The 17,834-nt window shown below is 31.4% G+C and overlaps 1 protein-coding gene across 5 annotated transcripts in view; it reads left to right on the top strand.

The window, feature by feature from the left end:
• LOC132746304 (melatonin receptor type 1A-like) overlaps positions 1-16,073 on the top strand; it is an 83,112-nt gene extending 67,039 nt beyond the window's left edge. For 3 of the 5 annotated variants that reach the window (XM_060735417.1, XM_060735413.1, XM_060735414.1), the window contains exons 2-4: positions 6,026-6,146; positions 6,509-6,629; positions 8,409-9,890. In XM_060735417.1, coding sequence (XP_060591400.1) covers positions 6,077-6,146; positions 6,509-6,629; positions 8,409-9,219 — 1,002 coding nt within the window. In that variant the 5' untranslated portion in view covers positions 6,026-6,076 and the 3' untranslated portion in view covers positions 9,220-9,890. Of the gene's footprint in view, positions 1-675; positions 954-6,025; positions 6,147-6,508; positions 6,630-8,408; positions 9,891-12,832; positions 12,981-13,458; positions 13,613-15,234 lie in introns of those variants that run through there. The other 2 variants (XM_060735416.1, XM_060735415.1) reach the window with 2 other exon arrangements.
• Positions 16,074-17,834: the final 1,761 nt, after the last annotated feature.

The following is a 17,834-nucleotide window of genomic DNA, read 5'->3' on the forward strand; positions in this document are numbered from 1 at the left end:
TATCATTACATCACCTTTTGTTATGTGATTCGCTGAATTAACCGTTACCTATTGTAACCGTATATTGGGCACGATGAAGTGTTATAAATACCATATTAACCGTGTCTGATTTGTTTGTAAAAGATTATATAATACGTGTTCATAAAAACAGTTAACCGTTAGAAGGTTCGTCTTAATTTTCAACACCTTGAATACACGTCACTGCGTCGGTGTCATAAGGAAGTTTAAAACATCTTTAACACTTTTGTGTCCATTGTTATAATAATATCGTTAGCTCATATTGACTTAAACTTGAGCGAAAAGAAAGCGGACTTCTGACAAATTGCTACATATTGTATACAAAACACGATTTGGATATATATGTTCGAGGAATCATTCATAACAACATGTTTAGTTGAATTACACATGAATAAGAACATGTTTAGTTAAAAAACAATATTCCAGTCAAACTTTAGATGAGGTTGTACAGGATAAGAAAACGTGTTTTTAATCAAACATTAACTGTCGTTAAAGTTTACCATTATTTAATCGATGGTATAAAATATAGGAAACTAATTTTCAGAACATGTAAATATTCATAAGACACAACTTAAGTACAAAGTGATCTATATTAAATAATCTACTCATTACAGACAAGGATTTACATAAATTATTACGTTAGTTACATTCAAACGTTATGTTTGTTATGACATTCAAATAAATGTTCATAGTTCAAATAGTAAAGAAGCAAATTGTGTGGATGAAAAACAGATTAATCAAAGAAAATGACATCTGAGATTGAAAACTTACATCCTATGTTCCAAGATATGCTTGGACGATCAGACGGATGGACAGACAATATAAATGAGTCAAGTTTAGATTATAATTTTATGAAGCGACACCCGACAATGTCCTGGTTGTTTCTGATATTTACGAGTCTGGCGATGTCTGTCGGGAATGTAGGCAACATATTGGTGAGTTCACTGTATTCTTTCAAGACGTCCTGTTTGTGCTGAAATTTTGTAATGAACACTGATGAATATTAAAAGGATGTGGAAGTAAAATAAAGATATAAATATTCTTGATGTTCAACCTGTGTTATCAAAAGGCCTTTGGTTATAAGGCTTTTAAACGGTTTTCTGTTATATAACCATTACCAGGAAGTTTGTGTTATACATGTATAAGCATATAACTGTTTATACTAGATCATATAACTCTTCTTAAATGACGCTGTGTTTTACGTCATATGTTGTAGCAAAACTACTAAGAGCCCCATTTACTTATAACATAAGTCTTACAGAGTTTAATAGGTCCTTTTAAATAGTAAGGAGATGTTTCTGGCTCATAAGCAGATCTTTAAAAGCATAATGTTATATATAGTTTGTAATTCCACCAGACCAATGGGTTACCTATAAGCAAATCTAAATATTTAAGTTTAAATTAGAAAGTCATAGATAATACATATCAGTGAGATATTTCAAAGCGAATCGTATTTTTTGTCAGTGAAAATCAAGTGTACCTTTGATATAAAAGGCAAAATTGCATGAATGTCCTATAGGTTGTGCATATCGGATTTATTTTAGTGTACATGTATATATCCGAGAACAAGAAAACTGTTTAAGGAATAAGGAAAACAAATAATTTCTACACACTATTAAGCTGTGTGTTTTTTTGTTTTTTTTTGGTTTTGTGTACTTATTTTTGTTGAACTTTCTGAAGTTTCCAGGAAATAAACACGTTCAACAAATGAATTCCGGATTACTAACGAAACATCCGGTGTTCTTTTATGTTCTGGTTTGAAAGAAAATTTCACATTTTCTGGAATGTAGGAGATACATACACATACTATTTATGTCAAGGAAGATCACGCATAGCTGAAAACAACTTATCCCTAGAACATTTATCACACTTCCACCGGAATCATGGTAATGCTATTATAAACACACGTGATCTTACAATAACTGTGCTTGAAGTTTTTTTTAAGAATTGGTTCAATGATATTTACGATACCGTAAATCAGTTACACCCTATTTAAATTGAAATCAGACTTATACCGTATCATTTTCAAGCTATGCCAAACAGACTTAGCTCATATTGCAAAGTTGTTATTATTGTGTGTTATGCTTGACCTTTTGAGACTCTAGGAATGAAATGAGTGATTTTTTTATAATTTGTTTTATGTTCTTCGAGAATACGAATGATACATAATTCAAATGATTCATCCCTCACATTCTAATCCGCCATTAGGGGCACAGCTGCAAGTACTCACTAGTGATACCCAAGACTGTGCCGGCCGCGGCCACCGTAACCGGAGAGGTTTAGGCGGAAGAGGCGAAAATGTAGCTGGCCAAACTTTTTGTCTATATCTCTTTCTTTTGACCTATTCAACCTCTTCTAACTTTGTATCATTTCACGTATATTTCTTTTTATTGACCTAGCACCACCCGTCGCGTTATAATCAAGTGTGATTGCGCCGACGTACGATGTAGATTTAGTAGATATAGGAGGAACTGCCGATATCTCCGTCGCTCCGTTGAATTCTTTCAACGTTGCACAAAATTAACAAATGTTGCATCATTCAATCAGTGCATTTGTAAACATGTACCAATAACATCGCATAACTGGTTTTTAAAGTAATGATACATAATTCAAATAATTTACATTAAAATGACTGAAATTCATCTACAACGCATTTAATTAATTGGCATATCTCTATATATTTATATATGAATTATAATGGATTAATTATTTTCAGGCTTAATTTTGGTAATAAACATCCGATATAATAAATTGCTCCATAAAGTAGAATTATCAGACAAATGTTTGAAGAAGGGTATTAATATATTTACAAAAACAAATACTTGCATTACCTATTTATACTTAGAATTCGTTAAAACAAAAGTCTAGAAAAAAGTAAAGCTTAGTTAATGAATAGTTAGTGCGCTATTTATAACGTAATTGCAAACACACTTGATGATATACTAAATTTGATTAATTATTATCTTCTGTTCTTAAAATATCGTTATTTTCTTTATTATCTAGCCATTTGTAATATCATTATTACTGACCTACAATTAAGTAAGGTAATAGAATGTCTATATAGTCAATTTTGTCAGAATTTTTTTGGTACCTTAGACACTATGCCTAAACTTACTACATATAAAGTTATAAAAAGATGTTTTGATATTGAAAAATATTTGCTATGTGTTAAGGTGAATAAGCATAGAATAGCATTAACTTAGACTACGGTGCTCTGCTCATAAACTTGCAATAGAAGAGGGTCGTTATCGGAAACATTAGTAGGATGGAAAGGAAATGTATATTTTGTAACATGAAAGTCATAGAAGACGAGTATCAATTTTGTACTTGGTCTGTCCGCAATTATCGTACTATAAGAAATCAATGTCTCCCAAAATTATTATTCCAATTGGCCAACTATACCAAGAAATTTCAGGCACAGTTTTTAACTTGTAGTCAATCTTGGTGTGTTTATGTAAACTTGCTAAAAATTATGTTTTTTCTGGCTGATAATAAACCCGTACTAGTCTTATTGATCAGTCAGGTATTGTATTGAAAATTGAAATGTAAGAAAACATAGTTTGATGTAATCATTAAAAAAAATGCTGCAGTAATGTTTGTTTCATACATACAATTGGGTTGCTAACAAATTTTTAAATGTTAAGCAAAAAGAAATTAAAAGGGGAGGTTATCCTTTAAAAAATGATGCATAAAGGGAAACCCCAGATTGTTTTTCCCTTTTTTTACCCCTTGGGATCTATATGTAAATTAGGAAAAAAACGTTTTTAAAGTTATTTTTTTTTTTTTTGGATATTTTCCCAGAAACCTTTTTTAAATAGCAAAAGTTTTTAATTTAAAAAATAAAAACCCATTTTTTTAAAAACACCCCGGGTTTATGAAGGTGGCTGAAATAAAAATTTTTTAAATTTTTAAAGTTAAGGTATACCCAAAATTGTGTTGCATTTTTCCCCAGGTTTAAAATACCCCCTTTTACTGGCCTTCGGGGCCCGGTTTGTTTTGCAAATTTTTGGTATACATCTTTTTTTACATAGAAAATAATGTGAATTAAATTAGGGTATGCAAAATATTCCCATCTCTTCCTCAAATTTGAAACCCCGGCCGCCCCAAATTGTTTAAAGGGCCCCGCCCAAAACATAAATGTTCTTTATGCTGAATAAAAAAAATTGGGGAATTAAAATTGGGAATTTTTTTCGCTAAAAGAATTTTTTAATGAGTTTACCTCCCCCCACCTCATCACCGATGGTATATTTAATTATTTTATGCTTTTAAAGTTACTAAACATTAATTTGAAAACAATAGAAATATGAAAAATGCATAAATTTATCTGATTTACATTAATTAAATCATTTCATACATCTTTCCGTATTTGCGTTTAGTAGAAGAATTACATGAATGTTCTCCTCTCATTATATAATTCACTTTACGTCATAAATGAACGGAACGGTTTGTTATTATTTTCATACATGATAATATCCACTTGAACAATATTGTTATTATGAGAACATCGATATTTTGATTTGATTTTTTCATATGTGTAAGAATGTTTAATAATGTCTCTATATTTTATAGGCGTCAAAAATACGATTTGTTGAACATTTGGCTGCGTTATTTTAAATCTCTTTAAACAAAATTGTTGTGATAAAAAGATAATTTGGAGGGTATTGTTTATTTACATAAATCTTCATGCTTTATAAATATTGCAATATGGTTTTTCTTAATGATTACATATTTATTTTGCTTCTGATAATACGTCATCTAAAGATACGATATAAATGTCAGAATATTTAAACAAAGAAACTAGCTCGTTATCATGGTAACTTGATATCAATACCAGTAATTTATTAAAATTATTTTGTTTTTCAGATATTCACAGATTAATTAACGTACACATAAGTTTACTGTCTCGCCAGGGATTCTTTACTAAGATTGATAAAATACACATAACAGCATTAAATAAGAGTATGGATATCATATTAAGTTGCATTAATTGGTGTGGGGTGGCTTGTCAATAAATTCCGAATTTGAAGGTTGTACGAACAAAGTTACTTATGGTCTGTTAGCTATGGCGAAAATGGAGAATCAAGTCTATTCTGCAATCGTACTTTCTCGAGCTCTTTTCGTCAAACTTCGGAAAAAAACGGAAACGGTATTTCGGTCTGACCTACGCTACGAAACTATACATGTAAACAAATAGGTTTTTTTCCCTCCAATATCGAGTAAAACTCCGCCTAAATTAAGTAAATTTATAGATATAATAGTAAACAGTATATTATATAGATTACATACTTATTGAAATAGTTGTAGAAACCGAAAGTACAAAATGTCTACTTGTTCGGATTTGTTTATTATTGTTCATCATTATGCATTTTAATATTGATTATAATTGTCAGACATTTTTTTTTAAATTTGATTTTACTGAAACATACTTTAGTTTCCTTTAAATGTCAAATTCACAGAATGCATTCGTTATACATTATCAAAGATTGTATCATAGTTTGGGGACCTTTCTGTTGAGTTGAATCATATACATATACATGCATAGTGCGTTAACTGGAGTACAGGTATTAGTTACCCGCACTCCAGAGCATGCTCATTGATTGGCTCATTTTGCTGGGGTTCACTTATTGTGACGGCCGAGAAAAAGGAAATCGATAGAAGTAACATATTCAGATGCTCGTTCATTGTTTTTCTGGGGTTTCATATTGTGACAACAGGGAATGTGTTTTTTATGTTTGACTATGATACAAAAGAGAAAGAACAAAAAAAAACTAGGCAATCTGATTAATACCCGGGGGCTACGCCCCATCGTACAAATTAGATAGCCTCGTGTTTCGATGCTCTTTCTATTACTTTTAAAACCACGAGGTAGAACTATTTTTAATCTGTAAGTCCGAGGTTATCATGAATAATAGCAAACATGTTCCGATTGGTCTACACTGTGTTGCAAGCGCCTACGTCATTAACATAATACATTCAACACAGAATTATATTATTTAATCATTTTCAGGTAATCGGAGCTGTTATAAGCTACAGACCACTTCTCCGGAACAAAGGTAGCATGTTTGTAATAAACCTGGCGATTGCGGATCTCTGTATCACGGGGATTGTATGTCCTATGAATATGATAGGTAAAGTTTTTATCTAGCTATTGTCATTTAATTGATTTATCTTTTTGTTTTAGGCCACACAAAATATGGTTTACATATATGACTTAGTTTGTATTATGAGTTCGTTTTAAGGATACAATGAACATTCGATATAGTGCATTCTATGCTAGTGGAATATGTAAAAGCTTTTTTATTGTTATCAAAACCTGCATTGAACTGATTTTCAGTATAAACAGGTGCAAGGGATTATTTAATAAAGCTGGCAGCTTTTTAGTAAAATATCGTAAACAAATCTCACATGTAAGGCATTTTAAACAATGAAAATCCGTCAAAAAAATCTCATGCAGTTCATATAAATTCTTTTGATCTATTCAACATTCCAGGTGTAACAAAGGGCCCTCGTTTCTTCTTAGACAAAGTCCAATTGTGTAATCTGCTGGGAAGCATTTGTACAGTAAGCTGTATAGTGTCTATGCTATCAATAGCAGCTGTCGCTGTAAATCGGTGAGTAACGTCACTGTTAATAGCAGCGGTAGCTGTTTATCGGTGAGAAAAATCATTGTTAATAGTAGATGTTGCTGTAAATCGGTGAGTATCGTCACTATTAATAGCAGCGGTAGCTGTAAATCGGTTAGAAAAATCATTGTTAATAATAGCTGTTGCTGTAAATCGGTGAGTATTGTCACTATTAATAGCAGCGGTAGCTGTAAATCGGTGAGTAACGTCACTATTAATAGCAGCGGTAGCTGTAAATCGGTGAGAAAAATCATTGTTAATAGTAGCTGTTGCTGTAAATCGGTGAGTAACGTCACAATTAATAGCAGCGGCAGCTGTCAATCGGTGAGTAACGTCACTATTAATAGCAGAGGTAGCATTAAATCGGTGGGTAACTTCGCTGTTAAAAGCAGCGGTAGCTGTCAGTCAGTGAGTCAATTCACTGTTAATAGCAGCGTTAGCTGTCAATTGGTAAGTAAATTTTTAATAGCATCGGTGAGTACCTTCACTTTGAATAGGATTTCAACTAAAGCATATCTATCTTACTAATAGAAGATTGTTCTGAAGTCAGAGAAACATTTGCTACAAATTACATTAAACAAGACATGCATCTATGATTTCAATAGAAGGCGCTTTCGTCCTCTTGTTAGTACATGTAGCAGAGTATGCGGTAAATTTAATAGATGACTATTAATTCTGCTTTTGAACAATAGATGCGAGTCGTTTAATATATTGTTAAGAACAAAGCATCATGTTTTCAATGTACAATGGTTGCATGTGTATCGTTTACTTATAGATGTTTGCTTAATCCTGCCTGACATTTTTTTATTTGATCTTGTGATTTTCTTGCATTATGTTTTGTTTGCATTTTTGAGTCATGTTTATTTATGCTTTTATTTAAACACTGCAATATTGTCAGCTATACCATCGTAGTAATGTAACAAACAAATTTAGCATTACATGCAATCAACCTTTAGTATCACACGATTTTACTGAGCCCTCTGATAATTTTAGCGAAAAAATGTTTAAAAAAATGCCTAATAAAAAAACTTTAAAATCATGTGCTTTTAAAACAGACAAAAATAAAGAAATATCCATATTGTCTTACGACATTTCTCCAGATACATGTTACCATTTTTTGTTTGTCAGAACTCCGCGAAAAAATAGTTGTTCAGTGTTCGTTCAAATGAACTTTTTTAAAGACCATCATAATACAACGCAATACAATACCATGCAATGCAGTGCAAAACAATATAATGCCAAACAATATATACAATACAATACAATACAATGCAGTACAATGCAATACACTATATAATGTGTAATACAATACAATGTAATACAATACATACAATGCAATACACTATATAATGTGTAATACAATACAATACAATGCAATACACTATATAATGTGCAATACAATACAATACGATACGATACGATACGATACGATACGATACGATACCATATCATACAATGCAATGCAATGCAATGCAACGCAACGCAACGCAACGCAACGCAATGCAATGAAAAATACAAAAAAAAAACAACAAAAAAAACAATACGACACGACTTTTGGTAATGTTATAGCTTGGTAAAGGTCTTCATGCAAATGGTTTTGTAACAATACACATAGTGCAGCTTATAAACAATGGTTTCACTACTAGATTCGATACGAATATTGCACATATGAATATCCCCTATCTGCATCATTTTATATTTTTGTTAATTTTGTTTTCCTTTGCACCATTCGTACCCTTTAGTTCATTTTGTGTCTTTTATTTACAGAGCAATACAAATATGCAAGCATTTCTCTTACAAAAGAATTTTCACACAGAAAAAGACAATATGTTATTGTATTGCCATATGGCTGTTTACTATTTTACTTGATCTACCAAATTGGCTTGGAATCGGGGGACATACGTTCGCTCTCAAGGAAATGGGATGCACATTTGATCGAGTAGCAAATTACTACTACTCCGTTTTCCTCGCAGTTGTGACGGTTGCCATCCCAATGGCGATTGTTTTTACTTCATACGTGACAACTCTTTGTTATGTAAGGTCAAGTAGAGAAAATTATGTGAAGCATTTTGGAAACCTGCCAAAACAAAGAAAGCATGATGAAATACAATTCAGTATTACGTTATTTATAGCTTTTCTAGCATTCGTATTGTGCTGGAGCTTGTATATGCTTGCAGTTTTAATTGATAGACATGACACGTGGCCGAAACAGGTTTATGTTTTTGGGACATTATTCGGACATAGTAACAGCTGTATGAACCCGATAATTTATGCCTCATTTAATGAACGATTTCGTAGAGGATACAAAGTGTTCTTGAGAAAACTCTGTTGCAGAAAGATTGTCAAAGAGCCATTTCTAAAAGACGCACACTTTACAAGTGGTTTTAAAACATCTAAAAATAGAACATTTTCCGAGTTACGAACAGCCTCTACCAAGTCAAACGAGTCATCGTCAGCCTCTTCTAAGTCAAATGAGTCAGCATCAACTAACAAGTCAAACGAGTTACCAGAAGCATCAACGAGGTCAGACGAGTTACCACTAGCTTCTATTAAGTCAAACGAATTACCACCAGCCTGAACTGAATCAAACAATTGTGATGCTATTATCTGGTAATAGAAACTGTTTCATTGCTCAGACGTGTATGTTAAATCCATGCATCAATACGCAAATGACGAGAATTATGCAAACATACATTTCACACATTGTTTATAAGTATACATGAATATCATAGCATAATCGACGCATCTGAAAAACGTAAACCATTGTTTCTTCTTACTATCCTAGTCAGATTTACTAATCACGTCATTTTGCCTACAAAATTGATTAATGGAGTGTTGATGATAGAATGTTGTATGTTGTTTTTGGTTTGTTACCAGAAAAAGAAGAATGTGCATGTACAAAGTATCAAAAACTATTTAAATCCTATTTCAGTCGTAATCATGTGCCATCAAATAACTTTTGTATCGAATGTGAAATATTTGAAAATGTTTTTTTATTGGATTTTATGAAAACTAGAAAAACTTTAAAAAAAACCCCGGCCATTTATATGCACTAGATTGTTCTTAATTTTATATTAATTTTACTTGTTAACTCATACATATTTTTATATTTTTTCTAATAAACAACTTTTTATTTTGTTAAGAAAGGTAATCGGTTCATTAGACATTATCAGCATTTCATAATTTATGTAAGAGAGATTTTATATATAAGTATTGCAGATACTAGAAAATAAAAGAATATATACATTCCTTTTAACATGTCTTAATATTTATAAGTCCTTAAGTTTTGTCAAGGGAGCTCATGTCTCAATATTGATTAGTTCATAAGCAAGGGGGCTCATGTCTTGATATGGATAAAACCTTAAGCAAGGGAGCTCATGTCTTAATATTCATTAGTCTCTTAAGCGAGAGGGCTAATGTCTTAATATTCATTAGTCCTTAAGAAAGGGGGCTCATGTCTTAATATTCATTATTTCTTAAGAAAGGGAGCTCGTGTCTTAATATTCATTAGTCCTTGAAAAAGGGAGCTAAAGTTTGAATAATCATTAGTCCTTAAGCAAGGGAGTTCATGTCTTAATATTGATAAGTCTTAAGAAAGGGAGCTCATGTCTTCATGTTCATTAGACCTTTAGCAAGGGAGCTCATGTCTTAATATTGATAGGTCCATAAGAAAGGGAACTCATGTCTTAATATTGATTAGTCCTTAAAAAAAGGGAGCTAATGTCTTAATATTCACGAGTCCTTTAAAAAGGGAGCTCATGTCTTAATATTCATTAGTCCTTAAGCAAGGAAGCTCATGTCTTAATATTCATTAGTCCTTCAGAAAGGGAGCTCATGTCTTAATATTGATTAGTCCTTAAGCAAGGGAGCTCATGTCTTAATATTGATAAGTCCTTAAGCAAGGGAGCTCATGTCTTCATATTCATTAGTCCTTAAGCAAGGGAGCTCATGTCTTAATATTGATTAGGCCTTAAGAAAGGGAGCTCATGTCCTAATATTGATTAGTCCTTAAGCAAGGAGCTCATGTCGTAATATTGATTAAGTCCTAAAGCAAGGGAGCTCATGTCTTAATATTGATAAGTCCTTAAAAAAGGAAGCTCATGTCTTAATATTGATTAGTCCTTAAGCAAGGGAGCTCATGTCTTAATATTGATAAGTCCTTAAAAAAGGAAGCTCATGTCTTAATATTCATTAGTCCTTAAGCAAGGGAGCTCATGTCTTAATATTGATTATTCCTTAAGCAAGGGAGTTTATTTCTTAATATTCATTAGTCCTTAAAAAATGGAGCTCATGTCTTCATATTCATTAGTCCTTAAGCAAGGGAGTTCATGTCTTAATATTGATAAGTCCTTAAGAAAGGGAGCTCATGTCTTCATATTCATTAGTCCTTAAGCAAGGGAGCTCATGTTTTAATATTGATAAGTCCTTAAGAAAGGGAGCTTATGTCTAAATATTCATTAGTCCTTAAGCAAGGGAGCTCATGTCTTAAAATTCATAGGTCCTTAAGCAAGAAAGCTCATGTCCTAATATGCATTAGTCCTTAAACAAGAGAGCTCATGTCTTAATATTGATTTATCCTTTTTAAGCAAGGGAGCTCATGTCTTAATATTGATTAGTCCTTAAGCAAGGGAGATCATGTCTAAATATTGATTAGTCCTTAAGCAATGGAGCTCATGTCTTAATATTGATTAGTTTTTAAACAAGGGAGCTCATGTCTTAATATCCATAAGTCCTTAAGAAAGGGAGCTCATGTCTTAATATCGATTAGCCCTTAAGCAAGGCAGCTCATGTCTTAATACTGATAATCCATTAGCAAGGGAGCTCATGTCTTAATATTGATTTGTCCTTAGGCAAGGGAGCTCATGTCTTAATATTGATTAGTCTTTAAGCAAGGGAGCTCGTGTCTTAATATTGATTAGTCTTTAAGAAAGGGAGCTCATGTCTTAATATTGATTAGTCCTTAAGCAAGGGAGCTCATGTCTTAACATCGATTTTGCCTTAAACAAGGGAGCCCATGTCTTTATATTCTTTAGTCCTTAAGCAGGGGAGATCATGTCTTAACATTCATTAGTCGTTAAACAAGAAAGCTCATGTCTTAATATTGATAAGTCCTTAAGCAGGGGAGCTCTTGTTTTAATACTGATTAATCCTAAAGCAAGGGAGCTTATGTCTTTACATTCACTAGTGTTCAAGCGAGGAAGCTTATGTCTTAATATTGATCAGTCTAATTCTTTCTTTTACCGAATAGAGAACAGTCCACATTATACACAACCATTCTGTATTTCTTGCCAATCAATGTATTGCTTTGATTACCAAATGTGTGTTGTATTTGACTTGTGTGCATTCCGTCAACATTGTATTGTCGTGTTCTGAATTTTATTTTTTAAGTTTTACTTGTATCATTTATTTTTTCCTTGCAAGCTACATTATTACTTTCACTTAACCATCAAAAGAATTATTGATGTTTTGTTTGCATAATTCTAGTTTTATTATTTCAAAGCAGAATAAATGATTTTTGTGGTGTGTGTTGCGTTTCGGACGGTGCATGTTAAAGGTAATGTGTATATTTAATTTGTATAGCTCTGTTGTTTTTATTTTTATAATTTTCATATTCCAATCAACGTAAGCTGAATTTTTTGTACAGAGTCCATTTGTATAAATGTTTTTCTTTCTATTTCTTGTTTAACATATCAAATTTGAGTAGTTTATGACGCTTTAATACTCAAAACTTCATTTTCTATTAGTAACAGTTAAAGGTACATTATGCCTCAAAAGTCATTTTTTTAAATAAATAATGTATGAATAATGGATTTAGAGAATGTTAGATGTTTAACAACCGAGGGACGTATCTCTGAAAGTGACGTAACGTGTTGTAAAGGCAGCAACATGTAGACAAAGTACTATTTTGACTACCATACAAAATACAAGTTCATTATAATTATACCATTTGTCGAATGAGCTAAAGAAGCAAACGATAGGCCACTTATATGGTAAATGAGAAATTTTTGGAAAACTTATCAGGTACCGAAAAAATACAGTTGTGGAAAGGTACTTCTGAGGCATGATGGGCCTTTAATAGCAATATCGTTTTATTTTTTTCTGAAGAAGTAATACGCTGTAACATTTGCGTTTAATATTTGATTTCCTCTACGCAAAAATTCATCATATATCTACTTATTCATTTATTTCAGACTGATTCAAATCTGCAAGTTCTTCATATATCACCGTATATTTACCCACAAGAAAACAATATTCTATTGTATATCACTATGGCTGCTAGCAATAACATTGGACCTTCCAAACTGGTTGGGTTGGGGTGGACATACATTTGGCTTAAAGGTAAGTTAAATTTAGATCGCTTTGTAAAATACTGGCAACATGTAAGAATCCCTTGCCAGTGTTTTAGAGTCCATCTAAGTATGTATGTTTGTTTGATAAACCTATGCGGTGTAATTTTTCATTTTTTTAAATATGAACTATCACGACTTATTTTCATATTTGCCTTTTTTTGTGGTGAAATGAATTTCAGGTTATTTCAGTACAATCGTAGTTTGTGACATAATATTTTAAATATAATCCTAATGTTGCTTCACATCGTTATTCTTCCATATAGTGTCAACAAATATTTATTACGCTTGTGCATGCAAGAAATATTATATTAAAAGTATATAGAAATTTCATATTTCTTTCAGTACAAATGATCTGATTTCGTACAGTTGTGTGTATTTTATTTTAAATATTTTCTCTGGATAGCCACCATTACCCCTTATGAAAATGCAATGATCACGTGATTCTAGTTATGATTTAATCGTTGCAGGAAATGGGCTGCACGTTTGATAGAATAGCCAACCATTCTTACACGATATTTTTGGCAACAATGTCAATAGCGGTGCCCATGGTAATTGTTCTAACGTCATATTTGATAATAATACTGTATGTGCGGCATTGTCGGATGGAATTAAAACAAATAGGTGAGTTGAAAGTTACAAGATCCTGATAACAAGTAGACATTTCTATTTGAAAGGCCTCTATTATTTAATACGGATGATACTTTTCATTAACATGTTTCTAAAACAGTAAAATAACCCGAGAACAATGAAAACGATTAATGCAGACTCGGTTCCATTGAATTTTTTTCATGATAGGGAATGAAAGCTGAAGTATTTGTATAAATAATCCGTAAGGCATACATGCCTATGAAGGATGCAAATGTAAATGTGCAACCTGACCGGAACTTGAACCCAGGACTCATGGATATATGAATTTCGACCACAAGTCATAAGTTAACAGGTGTTTTTGTAAAATACATGACATAAATCACATTTAATCGAAAACATCCATTTTTATAAACTTCTTTGAGTGGTTAGACTAAAAGAGCCGTATATTTATTCAATTTTGCAACGGAAGTTACATTTGGCACTTCTCAGAACATTCTGTTTTTGATTAATGTTTTTGTTTCCTATAATAAAATGGGTAAACAGGATATGTTAAAATCCAACTTACTGCATAAATTTTCTTCGAAATGAATTTAATTGTGCTTAATGAATTCAAGTTTCTGGTAAATTACATTATTTCCAACTTCTTTTACGCCTTACTATCTTACATGTGAAGTTTTTTTTGAATTTTACAATTAATATTACTTAACGTGTCGGATTTAACAAAATGCCATAATGTATTAAAATGTGAAATCTTGGCAAACAATGGTAACGCATACGTCGGTGATATTAATCTTAACGAGAATAATGATAGTAAAAGAATAATTATTGCACACATTATACAAGAAAATGTATTTTGTTGCTTGAAGCACGAACCTAGGTTTAAGATGTCATTTATTCAATAAATCTTAGAACAAATAAACTTATTTTCATCATTATCTTCAGTTGCCTAAATATTCAAGAACAAATAAACCGATTTTTATAATTATCAATACCACAATAATAGCCTTAATTAATGTTCAATGTATTTTTGACATATATTTCTGTTTTAATGATATTGTGTAAATTATTCAAATATATACCGAATACTGCTGAAACAAACAAACAAAAAAAAAAAAAAAAAAAAAAACAAAACAAACAAAAAAAAAAAAACAACCCCCCCCACCACCCCCCTCCCCCCCAAAAAAAACAAAAAAACAAAAAAAAAACAACAACAACAACAACAAAAAACAATGTAGAGGATGTGATAGATGTTGTACTTACTATGTGTAAGATTATTCGTACATAAGATTAAAAGATTCTTTTTTTTTACTTTATTTTTTTTATCCGAATACTTTCGGAAAAGCGCAAAAGTCGTTTTCATGTATATATAAATGGAGTTAAGATTAATAAACATGTTTAAGATATCTCAATTTATAAATGTTTTATAAATTATCTTATAATTTCTTCTACAAAGTGTTTTTTTAAACTATGCATTCTTTTCCATTCCGATGACTAAACTTGACATTTTGTATTAACTTTTTAGGGGCGGTAATTTTTTTAAATTTCTATTTTGGAAAGTACTGGGTTGGACATTTGATTTCACATTTTTGATAAGGAATTATGCTTACTAAAGTAAAAACATTTCGTTTTAAAATTATTTGAATTACCCTTTTCAGGCAGCATGTCAAAGAAGAGGTTAAAAGACGAAATACAGTTTGCAGTGACGCTTTTTGTGTCATTCATCGCATTTGTCATCAGCTGGTCACCGTATATGATCGCCATCATCTTCGATTACAAAGACCTTTGGCCTAAACAGGTCTACGTAGCAGGAACGCTTCTTGGACACAGCAACAGTTGTTTTAATCCAATCATATATGCTCTAGCGTGTGTGAGGTTCCGCAAGGGATATTATGTGTTTATTCATAAACTTTTCTGTCTGAAAATTACTAAAGATAGTTACATAAATGATTCTAAGAATGGAACTACATTAAAGTTTACAAGTAAAAGTAAAAGCCCAGTGTCAACACCTATATTGGACAGATCTGTCAGAATACAGGATGCAAGAATCGTAAAACATAATATAAGATCGTGGTAGACATACAAATATAATTGTTTTTATTGTTAAACGTAAAAAGATTAACAACATATTTTTTCTAGGAAGTAAAGGCTGCATTGAGGACAAAAAATCATGGTCACGAGAAGTTGTAAATGGTCTAATGATATATTTGACGACAAATTCAAAGTCTTTGCTCTTTATATTTGCCCGTGAGAACGTTTCTAAAAATAAGTTATTATTAAGTTTATTTATGACTTAATGCATAAAGACATCGAATGATGGCTGAAATATTTTGCATATGTTTTTGTTTGTATACTTTTCATATGCTTTCAGTCGCCTTTGCAATAATTCATAATTAACATTCTTACAATTTCGCAGACAACTTCGAACAAAAAATATCCTTCTCCTGACGATCTAGTATAAAGTTTTACCACTCTGTTGTCCATTTGTTCAATATCTAAATTTTGTCTTTTTTCACTTTTTCAACACTTAATAATCAATGTATATGAAACATAAATGATATCATAATTGCAATTTCAAGTGCAATTATAATCTACTATAATTCGATTTACGTTAATTCTTATGCATCGCATCTACATTTTAAGAATGTTGATCATAAAGTTTCAGAATTTTCACAATAATATTTTTTTTTCATTGATTTTTCGGCGGACTCTTCATATCAACCAAACTGGATCTCGCTTATCCTCTGAAATATCACGGGTGAGACATATGTACAGGGTAGATATCGTGACGCAAACACGGACATGATATTACTTTTCAGAAAATTTCTGATATGAAAAAAAAAACATGAATATATTTCTTTTAATTTATCACTTTTATTATGATAAAATCACCATTTTTATTTTAATGCTATGTATTGGTTAGAACCATCTTAAAGTATTTTTCTTTTCTTAAGGTGACATTATGCTCATTTTTCATTGCCAAGTAAGGCTAAACTGTATATACGAGTACAAGTATTTCAAAAGATTCATTATTTAAAAACTGTTTACCAGTAGTTGATATTGACAAAAGTTAAGGAATAAATATAAATCTGTCTGAAATAAAAAAAAAATATAAAAACTATTGCACTACACTTTTTTATAATTTGAACGTTATGATTAAATTCCGATGTATATTTTTTAAAAGCCACGTGAGTAATGGGACTTTCATGCGAAATTGGTTATGCAACGTTATGAAATTATGGCAAAATCTTACTTTGCGGTTCTCTTCACATGTTTACTCACTATAAACACTTGGATTGGCATAATGTCGAAGAATATGAGAGCTATTGTAGTCGCCCCGGCGTCGGCGTCGGCGTCGGCGTCAGCGTCCGCGTCGGCGTCTGCGTTGGTTAAAGTTTTTTGTAAAGTTAAATATCTCAATTATTGCTTGAGATATTCAATTGAAACTTACAATACTTATTAATAGTAACAAGATACATCAGATTGACAAGTTGGATAACTCTGCCTACAATATTGACAGAATTATGCCCATTTTTAACTTAGAAATTTTGGTTAAAGTTTGTTATAAAGAAAAATATCTCAATTATTGCTTGAGATATTCAATTGAAACATACAATACTTATTTATAGTAACAAGATACATCAGATTGACAAGTTGGATAACTCTGCCTACAATATTGACAGAATTGTGCCCCTTTTTAACTTAGAAATTTTGGTTAAAGTTTGTTATAAAGTCAAATATCTCAATTATTGCTTGAGATATTCAATTGAAACATACCATACTTATTTATAGTAACTATGTACATCAGAATGACAAGTTGGATAACTCTGCCTACAATATTGACATAATTATGCCCCTTTTTAACTTAGAAATTTTGGTTAAAGTTTTTTGTAAAGTCAAATATCTCAATTATTGCTTGAGATATTCAATTGAAACTTACAATACGTATTTATAGTAACAGTGTACATCAGATTGACAAGTTGGATAACTCTGCCTACAATATTGAAAGAATAATGCCCCTTTGGAACTTAGAAATTTTGGTTAAAGTTTTTTTTGTAAAGTCAAATATCTCAATTATTGCTTGAGATATTCAATTGAAATTTAAAATACTTTTTTTATAGTTACAATGTACATCAGTTTGCAAAATTGCATATCTCTGCCTGCAATATTTGCAGAATTATTTGCCCCTTTGAAACTTAGAAATTATGGTTAAAGGTTACAGGTCTTCAAAAATATTTACTTGAAACTTCACACAATC

Source organism: Ruditapes philippinarum, unplaced genomic scaffold (assembly GCF_026571515.1).
Source record: "Ruditapes philippinarum isolate M1 unplaced genomic scaffold, ASM2657151v2 ctg1186_1_1_1_1, whole genome shotgun sequence".
NCBI lineage: Eukaryota > Metazoa > Mollusca > Bivalvia > Venerida > Veneridae > Ruditapes > Ruditapes philippinarum.